Source organism: Triticum urartu, chromosome 5A (genome assembly GCF_056163025.1).
Source record: "Triticum urartu cultivar PI428250 chromosome 5A, HENAU_Tu73, whole genome shotgun sequence".
NCBI lineage: Eukaryota > Viridiplantae > Streptophyta > Magnoliopsida > Poales > Poaceae > Triticum > Triticum urartu.
Window position 1 is genome coordinate 535,253,431 of NC_141877.1, and position 20,113 is coordinate 535,273,543.

General features: G+C 51.2%; 2 protein-coding genes across 2 annotated transcripts; both read left to right on the forward strand.

Moving 5' to 3' along the window:
• Positions 1-626: 626 nt before the first annotated feature.
• Positions 627-6,056, forward strand: LOC125510341 (protein DETOXIFICATION 21). Its single transcript, XM_048675494.2, has 8 exons — positions 627-1,211; positions 3,589-4,130; positions 4,240-4,326; positions 4,535-4,591; positions 4,684-4,922; positions 5,086-5,204; positions 5,331-5,417; positions 5,585-6,056. The coding sequence occupies exons 1-8, from the start codon at positions 936-938 to the stop codon at positions 5,666-5,668; spliced, it is 1,491 nt and encodes a 496-aa protein (XP_048531451.1). The 5' UTR covers positions 627-935; the 3' UTR covers positions 5,669-6,056.
• An 11,953-nt stretch (positions 6,057-18,009) lies between these two features.
• LOC147972572 (uncharacterized) lies at positions 18,010-18,828 on the forward strand. The gene is made up of 3 exons (XM_087524389.1): positions 18,010-18,132; positions 18,253-18,426; positions 18,511-18,828. Exons 1-3 carry the CDS (start codon positions 18,010-18,012, stop codon positions 18,826-18,828), a joined length of 615 nt encoding a protein of 204 aa, XP_087380515.1.
• Positions 18,829-20,113: the final 1,285 nt, after the last annotated feature.

Below are 20,113 nucleotides of genomic sequence, written 5' to 3' on the forward strand. Positions count from 1 at the left end.
GTTTGTACCCGTCGATCAGCGTGACGGTCCCGACCGACGATGTACGACATCCAGATTGATGGCGGCAAGTGACGGCTCGCAGGCCCGCCGACGTTAATGAGGCTGGCCTAGTTGCATGCATGCGACGTGGATGGGGCTGGCCTGGCCTAGGGACGTCGGCCAACGCAGTCAAACCGATTAGACTAGGGAACAACAACACACACACACACACTTGACCTAGGCCCGAACGTGTGCACATATTGGCAATGCAATGCTAGAAGCCTAGGAAACAACACACGCTTCAGATTTGCACGCCCCACGTCCCAAACCCCCTACGTTCCAAACATCCGTGCTCTCATCACATGTGAGTAATAACAATAATAGTAGCAGCAGCAAACCGTGGAGAAAGAAGAATATAGTGAAGGTAAATAAACACACATCGCAGTAGATGCACATAATTTTGGCGTCAGGCGCACTGACTGAAGTACAGTTTTGCAGGCCAATAGAGTAAACGTTGGGGACTGACGGGCCAACCGCAGGACAGATCCTGGATGCATCTCGTCTCGTCTCGCCTCGTTGTGAACCATCCTGGCCATAGTACGTGTTCAGCTGCCTGCCGCGCTGCCCTGACCGGCGGGCGGGCGCACTGACGGTGACAAAGCTACCGGCAGTGCGAGACGACCGGGCAAATCTCACGTGCCGACGTGCCAGCGCCCGCACCGCACGTGCGAGCGCCAACGCTGGTGGAGCACGAGGTGCCACAGGGGCCGACCCGTCCTCGCATCGCGCGCCCCCCTCCTACAAATTAAGGACGCTTTGCTTGCCCACCAATAGGCGACACCACTGATCCGCATCTTAACCGGATCCTCTCCAGGGCTAGATTCCAAAGCTAGGCGCAAAGTTGTCTCACTGAGAGAGTGAGCTAACCAGGAGCGATCGACCTGCCGCCTTCATCCATGGACAAGAGGGAGGAGGAGGAGAGCAAGGCCCCGCTGCTAGAGCCCTGCAGGGCGGCGGAGCACAATGCGACCGGTGACGGCGGGCTGGGGCGGCGGCTGGTGGGGGAGAACCGGCGGCTGTGGGCGGTGGCGGGGCCGTCCATCTGCACGCGCTTCTCCACCTTCGGGATCGCCGTCATCAGCCAGGCCTTCATCGGCCACATCGGCGCCACCCAGCTCGCCGCCTACGCCCTCGTCTCCACCGTCCTCATGCGCTTCAGCAACGGCATACTGGTAAGTGGTGTAGTAACAATTGCTGCTTTCGTCGCTCCTTCCTTCCATCAATCCGTCTGCCAAACATCTTATTATATTGTATTGTATTGTATGTACTCTGTCTGCTTGATTGATTAATTATGTCTGCCTACCTCAGTCTGCTGTTGCCAGTTCCATCATAACGCAAATAAACATGTTTGGCACTGTTCCTCTTTTCTCTTATTGGCAAAAAATAGAGAGTACAAGTGGTTGCATGTTTTCATACGGACGGTCGTGACACAAACATGATAGAGAAATATATACGCCAACTGCATCCTGGCCCTTGATCCCAACAACCACAAGAAAAAACCGTATCGTGTGGTCCATCTTTGCCACAACAAAAGTACAGTTTCTTGTCAACTTGAGAGGAAAAGCCATAGTTCTTACCTCGTGTTGTCTTTGTGCTTTCAACTTTTTTAAGTCATTGTCAATGTCAAGATGGAACAACCTTTGGATTTTTCTTTGAGCGAAAACAACCTCGTTGGATGATAGTAAATGCCTTTTCCATCATGGGCTGGCATTTCCTGAGAGAACGTGGCATGTTAACTTATCCTGCAAATCCCAGACTATCTGGAGGAATATTTGGACGCATAGTTCAAGAGATATTTTGTTTGAAAAAATAGCTTAAAAAAACCTCGAACCCACCCATCCTCCAACGTGTGGGAAGCGATCACTTCAAAACTGTGAGGTTGCGACAAATGGCAACAAGCTGTGCACCACCTGTCATCATCAAAGAAGATGAACATGGTTTTTTTAAGGAGTGCCCTTTAATTAGTGATTTCACCCGTTCTCAAAAAGGATGCTCTTATCCCGCACGGTGTGCGAGCTAACGTGCCCGTCGTGTGCCTCATGGGCTGGCCCATTAGCGGCTACTTCGTTCACTAGGAAAACCGAATCCCTTGATTAAAAAGAAAAAGCTCCACCCAGATGTAGTACATAGATTTGATAAAATTGTTATATGTGTGTCACATATTAAAAATTGTTTGTTGATCTGAAAAAAGTGCTCATGAATTTTAGATATGATCACCAATTTGAAAACATCTTCTCATATTCTATTTTTTTTTTCAAAAATTTAGGAAAATATCCACGAAATTTTCTAAGTTCATAAATTTAATATTTTATCATGAACTAATTTTTTTTGAAGATTAGAAGTTATTCATGAAATTTTAAAGATGTTCAAAAATCTAAAGAATAATACTGAACTAAAATGTTCATAATTTTAAAAGTTTTTATGAATTTTTAAAAATAATCTTGGTTTTTTTAGAAAAATCCGTTAATTGAAAATGAAAGAAGGGAAGAAAAAATTAAAAGGAGAAGGAAAAAATGGATAGGTATAAAAAAAATAGAAAGCCGACGGAAAATTATTAGTAAAACCAACAAGGGAAAACACATGAAGCAAGAAACAAAAATCAGCCGAACCTATTTTTTTGAGCATAAAAATCAGCCGAGCCTTGCAACAAGTGAGGAGAAGCTTCCCAAAACCAGAAAACCCTCTCGTACTTGGGCTTGCCCATTGGAGTGACTCGGCACGCTACTACTACCAAATGGGAAATGGCACAAATGGGCAGCCCAGCAAAGCCCATGAGGCCACCACACACTCCTCCCTCTACCGGCACCGCGTTCGCCACGCCGTCGCCGCTGTCTCCACCGGCACCGCCTCCCCATTCCAGTTCTCCCTTCCTTCCATGGCGCCGCCGTGTTTCTCGAAGAGGCCGCTGTCGGTAATTTCCGGGGACCGAGCCGAGCCTTGCGGGGGCGCCTCCTCTCCTATCTCTCCAATCCCGCCGATACTCTCTTCAGCTCCGGCGGCGGCGACGTCAGCTTTGACGGTAGGCGCAGCTGGGGACGGAGGAGGATGTATTCGGCAGTGACTTCACGGTACCTCTGCCCTGCTATGCTCCCCCTCCCTCTCATCTGTCTCCTTCACGCCAGCGTCGGATTGATGCAGATTCAGGTTGCAGCCACTTGGTAACTGAATGATGTCGAGCAGTTCAGAGTTCAGACATCTCATCGCATGCCATTCCCTACTAGGGCTTGCTGCGATGAACATTGTTGAGCAGCATATAGTCAGATGACCTCTGAATCCTCGACCCTTTAATTCCTTATTGACCTCCAATAGCTTCGTCACTCTCCATATAGCAAGATGACCCCTAAAGTCTGAATCCTTGATCCTTGGCATACACTATTACTGTTATCACAAGGCCATCCAGTGCAGCACATGCCCACATCCAGTGCAACAGGTCCACTTACATCCTGAACTTCAGAGGTTTCACTGCTTCAGAAATAGATTTCTTGAGAGGAGAAAGAAAAGGAGCTGATGATCTTAATACCTAATAAAATGTGCTTAAAATGAATGCAGCTGGGCATGGCGAGCGCGCTGGAGACGCTGTGCGGGCAGTCGTACGGGGCGAAGCAGTACCACATGATGGGCATCTCCCTGCAGCGCTCCTGGATCATCCTGACCGGCTGCGCCGTGCTCATGCTCCCCATCTTTGTCTTCACCGAGCCCCTCCTCGTCTTCATCGGCCAGGACCCGGCCATCAGCGCCGTCGCCGGGACCATCTCGCTCTGGTACATCCCCGTCATGTTCGCGTGCGTCTTCAGCTTCACGCTGCAGATGTACCTGCAGGCGCAGAGCAAGAACATGATCATCACCTACCTCGCGTTCGTCTCCCTCGGCGTCCATCTCTTCCTGTCATGGCTCTTGACCGTTCGGCTGAACCTTGGACTCGACGGGATCATGACCTCCATGGTCATCGCCATGTGGATTCCTGTGTTTGGGCAGCTCATCTTCGTCTTCTGCGGTGGCTGCCCTCTCACATGGACCGGCTTCTCCTCCGTGGCACTCACGGACCTCGTTCCTGTCCTCAGGCTCTCGCTATCCTCTGGTGTGATGCTCTGGTATGAAAAAACTTGAATTTTCACTGTATATGCAGTTTCAGTCCTTATCAAAGTTTTGGATGCATCTAGTCTAGCAATAATCCTTGTTTTTTCCTGTTTGCATTTTCAGTTTGGAATTGTGGTACAACACCATATTGGTGCTCCTAACCGGGTACATGAGGAATGCAGAGGTTGCACTCGACGCTCTTTCAATATGGTAATACACACGTACTACTTTATATAATTCAGAGTTCACTCTTTCATTGTATATCTTTGGTTTTTCCACACTGGTCATTACATCATAGTAGATCGGTAACTAGTCACTGGGGTGCACATATGTCATTTCATTATTTCATATTGTTTCGTTGTCGCCACACATGAGAAACTAATTAAGTAATGTGATTTTCTATCTCTGGAATCTGCAGCCTTAACATCAACGGCTGGGAGATGATGATTTCTATTGGCTTTTTGTCTGCAATAGGGTAGCTTCTCGATCTTAGAACTCCCTATTATTCGTATCATGCGATTGAATAAGTTTTCAGGTTTTTGATGATAATGATTTTGTGTGTTATAGAGTGCGCGTTGCAAATGAGCTCGGAGCTGGAAGTGCAAGAAGGGCTAAGTTCGCCATCATAAATGTCGTCGCCACTTCTTTCTCAATAGGCCTTGTGTTCTTCATATTTTTCCTTTTCTTCCGCGGAAAGCTTTCCTACATATTTACCACCAGTGAAGAGGTAGCTGCCGCAGTTGCAAGCCTGTCGCCTCTTCTAGCCTTCTCCATCTTGTTGAACAGTGTTCAACCAGTGCTATCAGGTTTGCTTTAGCATTTGCTGAATTCTAAATGCACATACATTACAATTATTTCGTTTGGTTAACTTTTTTTGAAAAGAAAAACAAGGCAGAATATTTGCCTTCTATACTAATACAAGATTCTTTTGGTTCACTGAAATAATAATCCCGTTTGATCACTCTCTAGGTGTTGCTATCGGTGCGGGTTGGCAAAGTATAGTTGCCTATGTTAACATCACAACGTATTACTTGATTGGTATTCCTGTTGGAGCAATCCTTGGTTATGTTTTTGGATATCATGTGAAGGTAAGAACATTATTTTAGAAGATGCTGTTGTATCAGTCAATCAGTTACTAAAATAATTATCCTTGTGCCTCCTGGCTCTAATAAGTTGTGGTCCTAACTCGATCTCTTTGGTTGTTGCTGCTATAGGGCGTTTGGGTTGGCATGCTGCTCGGAACACTGATCCAAACAATTGTACTTGTGTTCATAACAATTAGGACTGACTGGGATAAACAGGTCAGCTTTGTTAATTGTTCGATCATTATTCTACTCCAACATTGTTAAGTAAAGTCTTCATATGTGTAACTTATTGTGCAGAAGTTCAGAAGTATATAGTGTGTGCTAAACTAGAAGGGGGAAGGAGATATACTCAATTATGGTTTCTATTCCTTCTAATTTTTCAGGTAGAGGTCACTCAGGAGAGATTGAAGAGATGGTACATCACGGATGGGAACAAAGGAAAGCCAGATTCAAGGGGAAGTCCATGAGACTAATAATCTGGCACATGTAATGAATCGCCATGAGATAAAGAACTTGTATATCCGGCTTGATCAGAGCTTGCAGCGTTTCAGAGGATAAGTACTATTCTTACAATATGTCAAGAATGAACGGATGGAACATTAGTAGGCGTAGGCGCCTTGAAGGTTGTTCCCCAAGATCGAGCAGATGATGACAGTGATGCAGGCTCCATTAGAGAAGGAAAAACATGTCACTCAAGAAGGGACACTTGATCTAACCACTGCCTCAGCATGTAAAATATGCCTTGGACTGCTGTGAGCTAGCTGGTGGCACAAGTGTTGTTGCATCTTGAAAGATTTTGGTTGTGATTAGCAAACATGGTGCTTGTATATGAACTGCATTCGCTTGGCCCTGTCATCTGTCACTATCAGAAATTATCTAGTTGCCGACGGCCTCATCTATGCCGACGGCGCCCGTCGGCATAAATGGACATATGCCGACGGCCAAGGGCAGGCCGTAGGCGTAGAATAGTCGTCGGCATATGTGTACCTATGCCGACGGGGGCCGTCGGCATATTACGGCCGTCGGGACAGCTCGCGGTACGCCTACGGGGACCGTCGGCATAGAAGAGGCCGTCGGCATAGAAAGGGCCCACCTACCCGATTAGCGGCGACCGTTTGACGGCGTCAAAACTACGCCGACGGGGGATAACGGCGGCCGTCGGCATAGAATTGCTAACATCACCGATCCGCGCCGTCGACACGTCATCGATCCGAGGGAGTGAGGGCCTGTGGTGTGGCAGAGATATGCCGACGGCATAGCCGTCGGCATAGTCCTAGCCCATGCTATCTGCCACGTCATCAATCCGCGTGCAATGCCATGTCATCGATCCGTGGGATCGTAGCTCCGTGTGCGCAGCTATGCCGACGGCCTTGCCATCGGCATACCTTTATTTTTTTATTTTTAGTTTATGTATTTATTATTTTGTATTTTTTCACAACATAAATGTGCCTTATCTAAACGAAAAACATGCCCTGATGGTATATCAATTGCCCCCCTCACGGACGTACTACCGCCGTGTCACGGAGGGGGGAAACGATCGACATGGAGGGAATCTGGTTAGAGGGGGGATTCGGGGTGGCCTTCGGGGTGTAGCTATGCTACCGAAACATTGCATGGGTCTCGATGCATGTGTGAAAGTGTTCTGGCATGCGTAGACGCCCGTCTTGGGGCTCCATGGTGTGGCCCCCTCCACGGAAGGCAGAGCCGCCATCACTTGGAGGGGGTAAGGTGCGGCTGCGGTGGAACCGGAGGGAATCTAGTGTTGGGTTGGGTCCAAACCATGTTCGGGGATGTTGCTATGGGCTGACCTATCGCAACCAGGCGGAAGAGTCCACCGGTCAAAGCCCGCCCGGCGAAAGTCAAAGGGCTAGATCTACTCGTCAACTAGGATTCGGGGTGGCCTTCGGGGTGTAGCTATGCCACCGAAACATCGCACGGGTCCCGATGCATGTGTGAAAGTGTTCTGGCATGCGTAGATGCCCGTCTTGGGGCTCCATGGTGTGGCCCCCTCCACGGAAGGCAGAGCCGCCGTCACTTGGAGGGGGAATGGTGCGGGTGCGGTGGAACCGGAGGGGATCTAGTGTTGGGTTGGGTCCAAACCGTGTTCGGGGATGTTACTATGGGCTGACCTATCGCAACCAGGTGGAAGAGTCCACCGGTCAAAGCCCGTCCGACGAAAGTCAAAGGGCTAGATCTACTGGTCAACTAGGATTCGAGGTGGCCTTCGGGGTATAGCTATGCCACCGAAACATCGCATGGGTTCCGATGCATGTGTGAAAGTGTTCTGGCATGTGTAGACGCCCGTCTTGGGGCTCCGTGGTGTGGCCCCCCTCCACGGAAGGCAGAGTAGCCGTCACTTAGAGGGGGGATGGTGCGGGTGCGGTGGAACCGGAGGGAATCTAGTGTTGGGTTGGGTCCAGACCGTGTTCGGGAATGTTCCTATGGGCCGACTTATCGCAACCAGGTGGAAGAGTCCACCGGTCAAAGCCCGTCCGGCGAAAGTCAAAGGGCTAGATCTACTGGTCAACTGGGATTCGCGGTGGCCTTTGGGGTGTAGCTATGCCACCGAAACATCGCACGGGTCCCGATGCATGTGTGAAAGTGTTCTGGCATGCGTAGACGCCCGTCTTGGGGCTCCGTGGTGTGGCCCCCTCCACGGAAGGCAGAGCAGCCGTCACTTAGAGGGGGGGATGGTGCGGGTGCGATGGAACCGGAGGGAATCTAGTGTTGGGTTGGGTCCAAACCGTGTTCGGGTATGTTGCTATGGGCTGACCTATCACAACCAGGTGGAAGAGTCCACCAGTCAAAGCCCGTCCGGCGAAAGTCAAAGGGCTAGATCTACTGGTCAACTGGCATTCGGGGTGGCCTTCGGGGTGTAGCTATGCCACCGAAACATCGCATGGGTCGCGATGCATGTGTGTAAGTGTTCTGGCATGCGTAGACACCCGTCTTGGGGCTCCGTGGTGTGGCCCCCCTCCACGGAAGGCAGAGCCGCCGTCACTTGGAGGGGGTAAGGTGCGGGTGCGGTGGAACCGGAGGGAATCTAGTGTTGGGTTGGGTCCAAACCGTGTTCGGGGATGTTGCTATGGGCTGACCTATCGCAACCAGGTGGAAGAGTCCATCGGTCAAAGCCCGTCCGACGAAAGTCAAAGGGCTAGATCTACTGGTCAACTGGGATTCGGGGTGGCCTTCGGGGTATAGCTATGCCACCGAAACATCGCACGGGTCCCGATGCATGTGTGAAAGTGTTCTGGCATGTGTAGACGCCCGTCTTGGGGCTCCGTGGTGTGGCCCCCCTCCACGGAGGGCAGAGCAACCGTCACTTAGAGGGGGGGGGGGATGGTGCGGGTGCGATGGAACCGGAGGGAATCTAGTGTTGGGTTGGGTCCAGACCGTGTTCGGGGATGTTGCTATGGGCTGACCTATCACAACCAGGTGGAAGAGTCCACCGGTCAAAGCCCGTCCGGCGAAAGTCAAAGGGCTAGATCTACTGGTCAACTGGGATTCGGGGTGGCCTTCGGGGTGTAGCTATGCCACCGAAACATCGCATGGGTCGCGATGCATGTGTGAAAGTGTTCTGGCATGCGTAGACACCCGTCTTGGGGCTCCGTGGTGTGGCCCCCCTCCACGGAAGGCAGAGCCGCCGTCACTTGGAGGGGGTAAGGTGCGGGTGCGGTGGAACCGGAGGGAATCTAGTGTTGGGTTGGGTCCAAACCATGTTCGGGGATGTTGCTATGGGCTGACCTATCGCAACCAGGTGGAAGAGTCCACCGGTCAAATCCCGTCCGACGAAAGTCAAAGGGCTAGATCTACTTGTCAACTAGGATTCGGGGTGGCCTTCGGGGTATAGCTATGCCACCGAAACATCGCACGGGTCCCGATGCATGTGTGAAAGTGTTCTGGCATGTGTAGACGCCCGTCTTGGGGCTCCGTGGTGTGGCCCCCCTCCACGGAAGGCAGAGCAGACGTCACTTAGAGGGGGGGATGGTGCGGGTGCGATGGAACCGGAGGGAATCTAGTGTTGGGTTGGGTCCAGACCGTGTTCGGGGATGATGCTATGGGCTGACCTATCACAACCAGGTGGAAGAGTCCACCGGTCAAAGCCCGTCCGGCGAAAGTCAAAGGGCTTGATCTACTGGTCAACTGGGATTCGGGGTGGCCTTCGGGGTGTAGCTATGCCACCGAAACATCGCACGGGTCCCGATGCATGTGTGAAAGTGTTCTGGAATGCGTAGACGCCCGCCTTGGGGCTCCGTGGTGTGGCCCCCTTCCACGGAAGGCAGAGCAGCCGTCACTTAGAGGGGGGATGGTGCGGGTGCGGTGGAACCAGAGGGAATCTAGTGTTGGGTTGGGTCCAGACCGTGTTCGGGGATGTTGCTATGGGCTGACCTATCACAACCAGGTGGAAGAGTCCACCGGTCAAAGCCTGTCCAGCGAAAGTTAAAGGGCTAGATCTACTGGTCAACTGGGATTCGGGGTGGCCTTCGGGGTGTAGCTATGCCACCGAAACATCGCACGGGTCCCGATGCATGTGTGGAAGTGTTCTGGAATGCGTAGACGCCTGTCTTGGGGCTCCGTGGTGTGGCCCCCTTCCACGGAAGGCAGAGCAGCCGTCACTTAGAGGGGGGGATGGTGCGGGTGCGGTGGAACCGGAGGGAATCTAGTGTTGGGTTGGGTCCAGACCGTGTTCGGGGATGTTGCTATGGGCTGACCTATCGCAACCAGGTGGAAGAGTCCACCGGTCAAAGCCCGTCCGGCGAAAGTCAAAGGGCTTGATCTACTGGTCAACTGGGATTCGGGGTGGCCTTCGGGTGTAGCTATGCCACCGAAACATCGCACGGGTCCCGATGCTGTGGGTCTGGCCCGGATGTTGCTCGAAAGTGTTCCTATGGGCTGACCTAACACAACCGGGTGGGGAGGTCCACTGGTCAAAGCCCGTCCGTGCAAAGTCAAAGGGCTAGATCCCGTGGTCAAATGCTACAGGGTTAGGCGGGACGGGGGCACTGGGGGGGGTAGCAATGCCACCGGAGCATCGCATCGGGCCCTCATACATGCGGGGTGGTGTGGTGGCATGTCCGAAGAGGTGGGACGTGTCTCCGGGGCGTGGCCCCCGCTCACGGACGGCGATGACACGGTAGTAGACGTTCTGCGGTAACGATGCGGCGTCAATATTACTAAATACTCGGAGCGCGATAAAATCATAAGTTTTTTTGCACGACGCGGGAACATGTGCTATAGGAACGATGTTATTTTTTCATAATTTTTGGTGATGGAGAAGTCTCCGAAAAATTCCCTCTACGCGGATTGCCCTTCGGGCGTCTACGACTGTGGCCGGCGGCCTCCGGGGGCTAGCATGCCGCCAAATCTTGTGTAGGCGGCCTCTCACAAGTCTGGAAGTGTTGTGGCGGTTGCAAACGCCCGTCACGCGTCTCCGGGGTGTGCCCCCCCTCACGGACGGTGCAGTTGTCGTCACCTGGAGGGGGGAAACGGACGCGTCGGGTCTACATGGAGGGGATCTTGCTGTGGGTCTGGCCCGGATGTTGCTCCAAAGTGTTCCTATGGTCTGACCTAACACAACCGAGTGGGGAGGTCCCCTGGTCAAAGCCCGTCCGTGCAAAGTCAAAGGGCTAGATCCCGTGGTCAAACGCTATAGGGTTAGGTGGGACGGGGGACCTGGGGGGTAGCAATGCCACCGGAGCGTCGTACCGGGCCCTCATACATGCGGGGTGGTGTTGTGGCATGTCCGAAGAGGCGACACGCATCTTCGGGATGTGGCCCCCTAACGGACGGCGCCGCCGCCGGCACCGGGAGGGGGGAAACGGACGTGTCGGGTCTACACGGTGTGGATATGTAGCAGTGGGTTTGGCCCGGATGTTGCTCCCAGGTGTCCCTCTGTCGATGACCCCCTCCCCCTTCACTCACCTGACGAACTAAGCTACCCCGCCCCCACCCCCACCCTCACCGTCGACGACCCCCTCCCCCTTCACTCACCTGACGAACTAAGCTCCAGATCGAGCACGTGATCGAGGGCGGCCATGGCGCTCCCATACCCGCGACCAGGCCACGGCCTTGGCGGACGTAGCTGCTCGAATTCGGCGCCTCCCCTCACCTCCCCTCTGTGTGGTTCCGGGAGAGGAGAGGGCTGAGCGGTTTAAAAAAATAAAAAATCTATATGAAATAATAATACATAAAAAGGAAAATTATAACTATAAAAAATTTAAAAATCTATATAAAATAAAAAAGAATAAATATATAACTATAAGAAAACATTAAAAAATTTATATAAAATAAAAAAAACTATGCCTACGGCTAAGCCGTCGGCATAGGTGCCACGTGGCATCACTACATATGCCGACAGCTTAGCCGTCGGCATAGTTGCCTTATCCATATCCAGTCAACCCCCTCCACTCGTTCGTCCCCGGCCAGATCCCGCGCGCCCCCGAGCCCGATCCACGCTGCTGCCGCCGCCCGCCGCTGCTCCCCGCCGCCCGCGACGCTCCCGCCGCCCGCCCGCCGCCGCTCCACCCGCGCCACTCTCCCCTTCCCTCGCCCGTCCCCTCCCCGCTGTCCTCGCCGTCTCCACCACTGCCTCCCCCGTCGCCGTCTGAAGCCGCCGTCGCCCCGGCCTCCCCCTACCGCGCTGCGCCGCCCCGGCCTCCCCCAACCCCAACGCCGCACTAGCCTCCCCCCGACCGCGAGCCGGCCGCAGCTCCTGCCGGCCCGCGCGCCCGGCCCTCCCGTCCCCGGCCGCCCTGCCTCGGCCCTCCACCGCCGCCCCTGCTCGCCCGCTGCCCCGGCCGCCCCTGCCTCGGCCCTCCACCGCCGCCCCCTGCTCGCCCGCTGCCCCGGCCGCCCTGCCTCGCCATCCCGGCTGGCCCGGTGAGCTTTTTTTTTCATTTTTTTGCATTTTTTACTGCTTGTTATGTGATAGATGCATGTTGTATGGATGAATGGATGGATTGATGTATATTGGTTAGTTATTTTATCATGATGATCTTGCTAAAAAAATGTTGTCAAATGTTGTCAAATGTATGTGATAGATGCATGTTGTCAAATGTTGTCAAATTTGAAGAACAAAATTGGTATATTTGAGATGTTGTCAAATAGCTATAGTTTCATTTTGTGATGTTGACAAAATTGGTATCTGATGAGTAGTTATTTTATCATGATGATCTTGCTAAAATAAATTGAAGAACAAAATTAGGATTTGAAGTATCATGATGATCTAAAACCTTGACTAGATGTCATTAGCAATATGATTTTTTTTCGTAGTTTGAAGTGTCAATGCTTTATGTGATGTGGTGCCGTCAAATTTTTTGACTCGGTAAAATTTAAAGGCTTTGTGGTATTTCATCTCCCTGGAGCCTTCGTCGTTTGGGTTTGGTCCGTGATCCTGCCGCTGCTCGACTACTTCCTCTACAGCGGAGGGTGAGCTACGAATCCACCTTCACCTCCTAGCCTCTTTTAACTAGATTAAATTTTCACATCAAGTCGCGTAACCTAGGTCTCCCATCCGAAAGGGTTGCATCGATAAATATGCATTCAATTGCATATTTATCACCGCAGCTCTTTCGGATTGTCCAGCGCTTTCCACGGACAGCCCGAGGATGTGTAGATTGGGTACGTTGTTCATGCTCTACCCCGTTCCGAGACAAGATTTCGGCGGCGCCTCCCTGTTGTTCTCCGGATGCACATTCTCTCGGCATTTTGCCGAGACGTGTATTTGGAGAACAGCGGGGAGGTGCTGCCGAAATTTTGTCTCGGAACGGGGTAGAATGGAGAACGTACTCAATCTACACATCCTCGGGTGGGATTAGGACCCATCTTTACCTATTAGAGATGTAGGTGGATTCAACGCGGTAGAAACTGAAAATTTGATGTGATTAATTTAAGTGAATCCTTAATTATGTTGTGTGGCTTGCAAAAAAGCAGAGGATGGCAGATAATCAGTGGATGTATAGTGGTTTTATCCGTCGGAATCGAGTAACATCAGAGTGGATCGCGAAAACCGATGTGTATTTGAAGGAGATATTCCGTCGTCCAATGAGAATTATCCCACCATGCCCCTGTGCGAGATGTGCCAGACGTCACCGTAGAAATCAGACGGACATGAGTGAGCACCTTCGCACACACGGATATATGCCAAACTTTGACATGCCGCCGATAAACATAGCCGAGCAGGACCGTGGTAGAGAGGAGGTGATGCGACAACGCATCGATGGATATGAGGGCGACGGGGTCAGGGACATGCTAGATGATGTCATTGTTGCAGAAACAACAAATGCGACACCTTCAGAGAATGAACCGGAGGAGCCGAAGGCAACCGCAAAGGCCTTCTTGGAGGTCTTGGCCTCGTTGAAGAAACCTCTTTATGCGGGTGCGAAAATATCTCAGCTGGATGCCATCTCGCAACTGATTGCAGTCAAGGCTGAGTACGGCTGTAGCCAGAAATGCTTCGAAGCATTCCTAGGAGTATGGGCTAACAGCCTCCCTGAGGGTCATGAACTGCCGAAAAGCATGTACGATACAAAGAAAATCATGAAGGCACTCTCTATGGATTATGAGAAAATAGATGTTTGCCCGAAGAATTGCCTTTTGTTTAGGCACGAGTATGCGGATGACAAGTACTGTAGGAAGTGCGGTTCATCTCGGTACATTGAGGTGGTCGGTGAGGATGGTGAGAAAAAGCAGCTAACCATCCCCGTTAAGGTTCTTCGGTATCTTGATTTTATAAAAAGACTACAACGCCTTTTCATCATGAAGGAGTCTGCCAAAATGATGAAGTGGCACAAGGAAGGTATAAGGTATAATCCAAAAAAAATCATACATCCATCGGGAGGGGAAGCATGGAAGTCATTCGATGAAGAATACCCCGAGGAAGCAGCCGAGGCTGGGAATGTCAGAAGAGCCATATCAGGTGATGGGTTGAATCCATATGGTATGTCGTCCAATCCATACAGTTGCTGGCCTGTGTTTGTAATTCCGCTCAATCTTCCTCCCAGTGCCCTAATGCAATGGAAGACCATGTTCTTGTCGCTCATCATTCCGGGGCCTGACTACCCGGGGAAGCAATTGGGTGTGTTTATGCAGCCGCTTGTGGATGCTTTGCACCATTCTTGGTACTTTCCGAGGTTGACATATGACCGGGATCTGCAGAGAAATCTCTTGATGAAAGTTTGGTTGCACTATTGCATGCATGAGTTTCCCGGCTATGCTCTATTCTGCGGATGGTGTACAAGTGGTAAGATGCCATGCCCAGTGTGCATGCAGGCTCTGTGAATGATTTGGCTGAGTAAGGCTGGCAAGTATGTAGCCTTTGACCTGCATCGACAGTTCCTCCCTCCAGACCATCCAGACAGGGAAGATAAGAAGAACTTCATGAAAGGCCGGGTTGTTCATGAAGTAACCGAGATTCCAACATTTTCGGGGGCAGATGTTCTTGCTCAGCTAAAAGCTCTCAAGCCTAAAGTCAAAGGCAAAGGCAAAGCCAAAGCCAAAGGCTTCGAGGGATATGGTGAGACGCACAACTGGACGCACATTACCCCCTTCTCGCAGCTTCCCTATTTCAAGGACCTCAAACTTCCTTACAATATTGATGTGATGCACACCGAAAAGAATGTGGCAGAGTCCCTTTTCCACACGATCCTCAACATTCCTGATAAGACGAAGGATAACGTAAAAGCTAGAGCCGATCAACAGAGAATTTGTGATAGACCACGCCTGAACATGAAGCCTCCCACAGGCGGTCGAAAAAACTAGTTCAAGCCAGATGCTGACTTTGTCCTTAAAGCGCCAGAAAAAAAAGAAGTACTTATCTGGCTGAAACAAATTTTGAAGTTCACCGATGGTTATGCATCGAATATAAGTAAGGGAGTCAATCTTTCAACGGGCAAAGTGACCGGCCTGAAGAGTCATGACTACCATGTATGGATTGAGCGGATAATGCCGGTGATGGTTCGAGGCTATGTCCCCGAGCATGTCTGGCGAGTGCTTGCCGAGCTTAGCCATTTCTTCCACACGCTCTGTGCTAAAGAAGTAAGTAAAGAGGTGACTGAAAAATTGCATAAGAAGGCACCGGAGTTGATAGTCAAGCTAGAGAAGATCTTTCCGCCAGGCTTCTTTACTCCGATGACACATCTCATTCTGCACCTCGCGAACGAGGTATTGTTGGGGGGTCCTGTGCAAAATCGCTGGCAGTACGGCCCTGAGAGGCAGAACAAGCATCTCCGACGGAAATGTGGAAACAAAGCTAAGATTGAAGCTTCCATAGCTGAGGCAGTTATCCTAGAGGAGGTGTCAGACCTCAGGACATCATACTATCCAGACCACGTTCCCCATCTGCATAACAAGGTGCCTCGATACAATATAGAAGAGCCCAAATATCAACCCAGGCTTGATCTATTCAACGCGCAAGGTGGGAGGGCTGGGGCCTCGAAATCTTATAACATGCCACGACAAGAGTGGGAGGACCTCATGTTCTATATCTTGCACAACATCAAGGAAGTTGAGGAAGTGTGGATGAGGTAATACCACTACACCATTCCTTTATGTCTTCCACATCATCATGTTTCATGTTCACTTAGTCCCGGTCTAACACCGCTTATCTTTTTTTAGTGATTTCGTTCAAGAGGAATGGACGGGAGTGAATCCTCCTACTGAGGTGGAGGCACTTACTCTTCTCCGTCATGGAAACCCTGGACGTAAAAATTTTGTTGCTTGGTTCATGGAGAAAGTAATTTTCCACACTCCCCTATTAAATACCTACTTCAACATTTATTAGTTAACCGAACTAATGCACGCAACAATTTCCATTATACTTGTAGGGAAAAGATCCGAACATATCTATGGATGATGAATTGAGATGGGTTTCCATGGGTTTTGACCCTGCCGTCATGACATCTAAAAAGTATGATGTGAATGGGTATCGCTTCCATACAGAGGAGCACCAAAACAGCCGCCCCGATCCCAAAACTATAAATACTGGAGTGTACACCCCCGGTCAAAATTTAGTAGACTACTACGGAAGGGTACAAAATATATACGAGGTTAAATTCCGCCAGGGGCGTGAGACCCTAAGTCTGCCTGTGTTCAAATGCCGATGGTTCGATCCACGGGAGGGGGTAAAACATACGCCTTCCATTGGTTTGGTCGAAGTTAAACCATCAACCGTCTATGCCGGAGCCGATCTCTTCATTGCGGCTACCCAAGCTACACAAGTATATTATCTGCCTTACCCATGCCAGAAAGTGTATCTAAAGGGTTGGGAAGTTGTGTTCAAGGTGTCGCCACATGGTAAGCTACCAGACCCGAATGAAGACGATTACTACAACATTAACCCCATGACATACGAGGGAGTGTTCTATCAAGAGCAACCTGATGATGATGATGATGATGTGGTTAGAAACGATGACACTAGACCATTGGGTGATGATGATGTGGACCCAAACGTCGACGATGCACGGAATGATGGTGAGACCATTGTCAATGAAAATGACATACTTATGCTAGAAAAGTTAAACGAAGACGCTGACGACGAGGAAGAGCCTCCACCTCCGTCGGACAACGAAGATGATATGATTGATAGTGATGATGAGACGGACCGAGAAAGAGGTTACAACAGTGATGATTCATATGGGTTCTAGCAGATGTACGTTTCAAGTATTTTTTTCTATAGTTTAGGAATATGCCTTTTTATGCATTTTTATTAATGTGTTTATTATCATGCCTTTTCCTTCATTTCATTAATTTACTAATTGCTTTTTCTCTTTTCAATGCAGGTTCGTGGAACATGGGCAAGGGGAAGGCCGACGGCGTGGGTTTCCTACGCAAGGTCGTCGGTCTGCCTAGTCGGAGTGGTCAAGCACGTAATCCTCCCCCTCGGCTACTTGACGATGACTCCTCACAGGGAGGTCGAGGGAGAGGTGCCCCTAGAGGAGGAGGGGGCGGGGGGAGAGCCTCTAGAGGACGAGGTGCTGGGGGGAGAGCCACTACAGGGGGTCGCGGCCAGAAAGAGCGCACCCTCACCGACTTAGGGGTGTTGTCTTCGAGGCCCTCCTCTAGTGAGGTACCCTCCTCTAGTGAGGTACACTCTAGGGAGGAGGAGGAGGAGGAGGTGGTGGTGGAGGAGGAGGAGGTGGAGGAGGAGGCAGGCGAGGAGGAGGAGGAGGAGGTTGGGGAGGAGGTTGGGGAGGGGGAGGCAGGCGAGGAGGAGGGTGGTGGCGGGGATGATGGTGGTGACGGGAAGGGGGTTGACAAGAAGGGGTGGCTGTGTGGCAACGCAAAGCTACCAAAGCAGGTTCCTACTACTGAGGAGCAGAAGTGGCTCATTGAGCCCACGGGAAAAGAGTAAGTGGTTCATTATTTTGCTTGTCACATGCTTATTCCGGTTGTTATTTATTTTGCTTGTCACATGCTAATAGTTCATTCTTTTGCAGCAACTGGATATATTCTAAAGGGGTCCGTATTCCCAACGGCCTCATCACCGTCTTGCTGAAGTTATATTGGCCGGGGTTGTACTGTCCTGATCCAGTCAGGCAGCCGGACCGTCGGGTTTTGGCCACGAGCTGGGACCACTGGGAAGCGGCCCGCCACGCGGACCATGAGACCCATGCCAAGGCCGTGATCACTACTTTCTGGGTGAGTTCTCTTCGGAAGCACAAGCCCATTCTAGTTTCATGAATGATTTAACTCATGGCTTCTTCCATTCTTGTTTCATGCATGATTGTAGACATTCTATCGAGTTCTTCCGGAGCACAGGGCCAGAGCGGACCAGATCGTGCCGCGCCAATGCAAGAAGAAGGCCCGCCAGATGCAGTATGAGGTGCGCTATGTGGCCATCTCCACATACTACCACGACTATCTTGGTGTGAAGATGACCAAGGAAGAAGCGCGGAGGATGGGCATTACCTTGGAGAGGCCCGAGTTCTTGGCGGTAAGTATAAAAGATTTTCATTATGCTTTCATTACCTTGTGGTACATTATGCTTTATGCTTTATGCTTCCATAACACCAATTTGGACACACCTACATGCCATTATGCTTTTATTATGTAGGTATGTCCAAATTGGTGTTATGGAAAAGACGAGTCCTGGGCGGCATTGGTGGATCTTTGGTGTGATGAGGCTGGAGCCTGGGCGGCTATGAGAACCAAAAATAAGGCTAACCGAGGGACGGAGGGAGTACATGCTCAGGGAAACCGAAACCACTATCTCCACAAGGCAGTTAATGTATGACTAACCCCATTAAACATTCTTCTTCTTCTATTTACCATCACTTTCTTATGTATGACTAACCTCTGTTTGGTGGTGCAGGAGGAGAAACTGAAGCGGCCGCTCTCAGACATGCAGGCGTGGGAGATCGCCCATACGCGGAAGGACTCCAAGCCTGGCGAGCCCCAGTACTACGGCAAGAAGACCGCGGGGAGGAAGCAGGCCTACTCTGAAGCGTATCTGAAGTTGCATCCTGACACACCTGACCCCATTGCGGCGCCTCTGGACGACATGGCGGTGGTGAGCATGGGGCCCAAGGAGCACGGTCGGGAGGCGGTTCTCGATGCTGTGATCACGCCTAGTATCTCCTACACACAACTTCGTCGGCTCGACCCGAGCCTGAGCCAGCGCACGAGCTAGCCAGTGACCAGTACATAGTCCCTCTTTCAGGAGCAACAATCTGTAAGTATTTTCCCTCTTATCTTCATTGCTCACTTCATTTTCCGCATTTAGTAGTTTTATGAGTTCCATCATGTCATACCGTAGGCCTACATGGAGTACACACGCCAGGAGACCATGGCGTGGCATCAGAGGCTTTATGAACACCAAGTGCAGAGGGATAGCCAGATGCAGCAGGCTGTTCAGGATATGGCGGCCGGCAGGTGTCCTCAGTTCCCTCCAGCACAATGCCCTCCAACACAACCAGTGCTGATGAGCTTTGAGGAGTTTGTGGCACAGAACGCTGGCCCCTCGCCGGTTAGTTCATCCCCAATCTATTCACCCAAAGCATGTCATGCCTTTCAACACAGTCATATATACTGTGCATATGTCTTTTCAACATCCAGGGAACATGTGGATCTACCATTGGCGGTGGTCTTCGCATCACTCCGGAGACACGGAGCCCGACCACTCCGATCCACGGAGGCAGAGGCGGAGATGGAGGCGGAGGCGGTCTTGGCGGTAGCGCTGCCGCTAGCAGTGACGACCTGGGCTTTGGCCGTCTTGGCGGTGACGACCTCCGCGGTGCTCGATGATCCTTGTGTGGTGAGGATGCTTGAGATGACTTGTGTGTGGTGATGATCATTTAGATGACTTGTGTGCTTCTCTATATGCTTATGTTGGTTGTGATGATGTTCATTTAGAGACTTGTGTGTGATGATGCTTATGCATATATTGTTGTGATGGTGCCGGATGATATCCCGTTGTGTTTTATATGTCTATCTCATCATATATATCTGCTGATATGTGCTGCTATTTGAATTGAATTGATCTGAAAACAAACAGAAAAAAGAAAAAAAAAGCAAAAGCAAACTATGCCGACGGCTAGGCCGTCGGCATAGGGCTAGCGTGAGCTCCCAGTAGCTGACACGTGGGCGCCTATGCCGACGGCCTAGCCGTCGGCTTAGTTTAAAAACTGTGCCGACGGCTAGGCCGTCGGCATAGGCGCCCACGTGTCAGCTACTGGGAGCTCTGTATGAAGGACTATGCCGACGGCCTGGCCGTCGGCTTAGTTTCAAATTATGCCGACGACCAGGCCGTCGGCATAGCCCTGGTCCTAGAGCAGCGGCTGGTCGCCACGTGGCACACCTATGCTGACGGTCGAGCCGTCGGCATAGTTTTTGACTAAGCCGACGGCTAGGCCGTCGGCATAGTGATGCCACGTGGCGACCGTTCGTTGGGCAGATTTGACGGCGGCCGCCGTTAG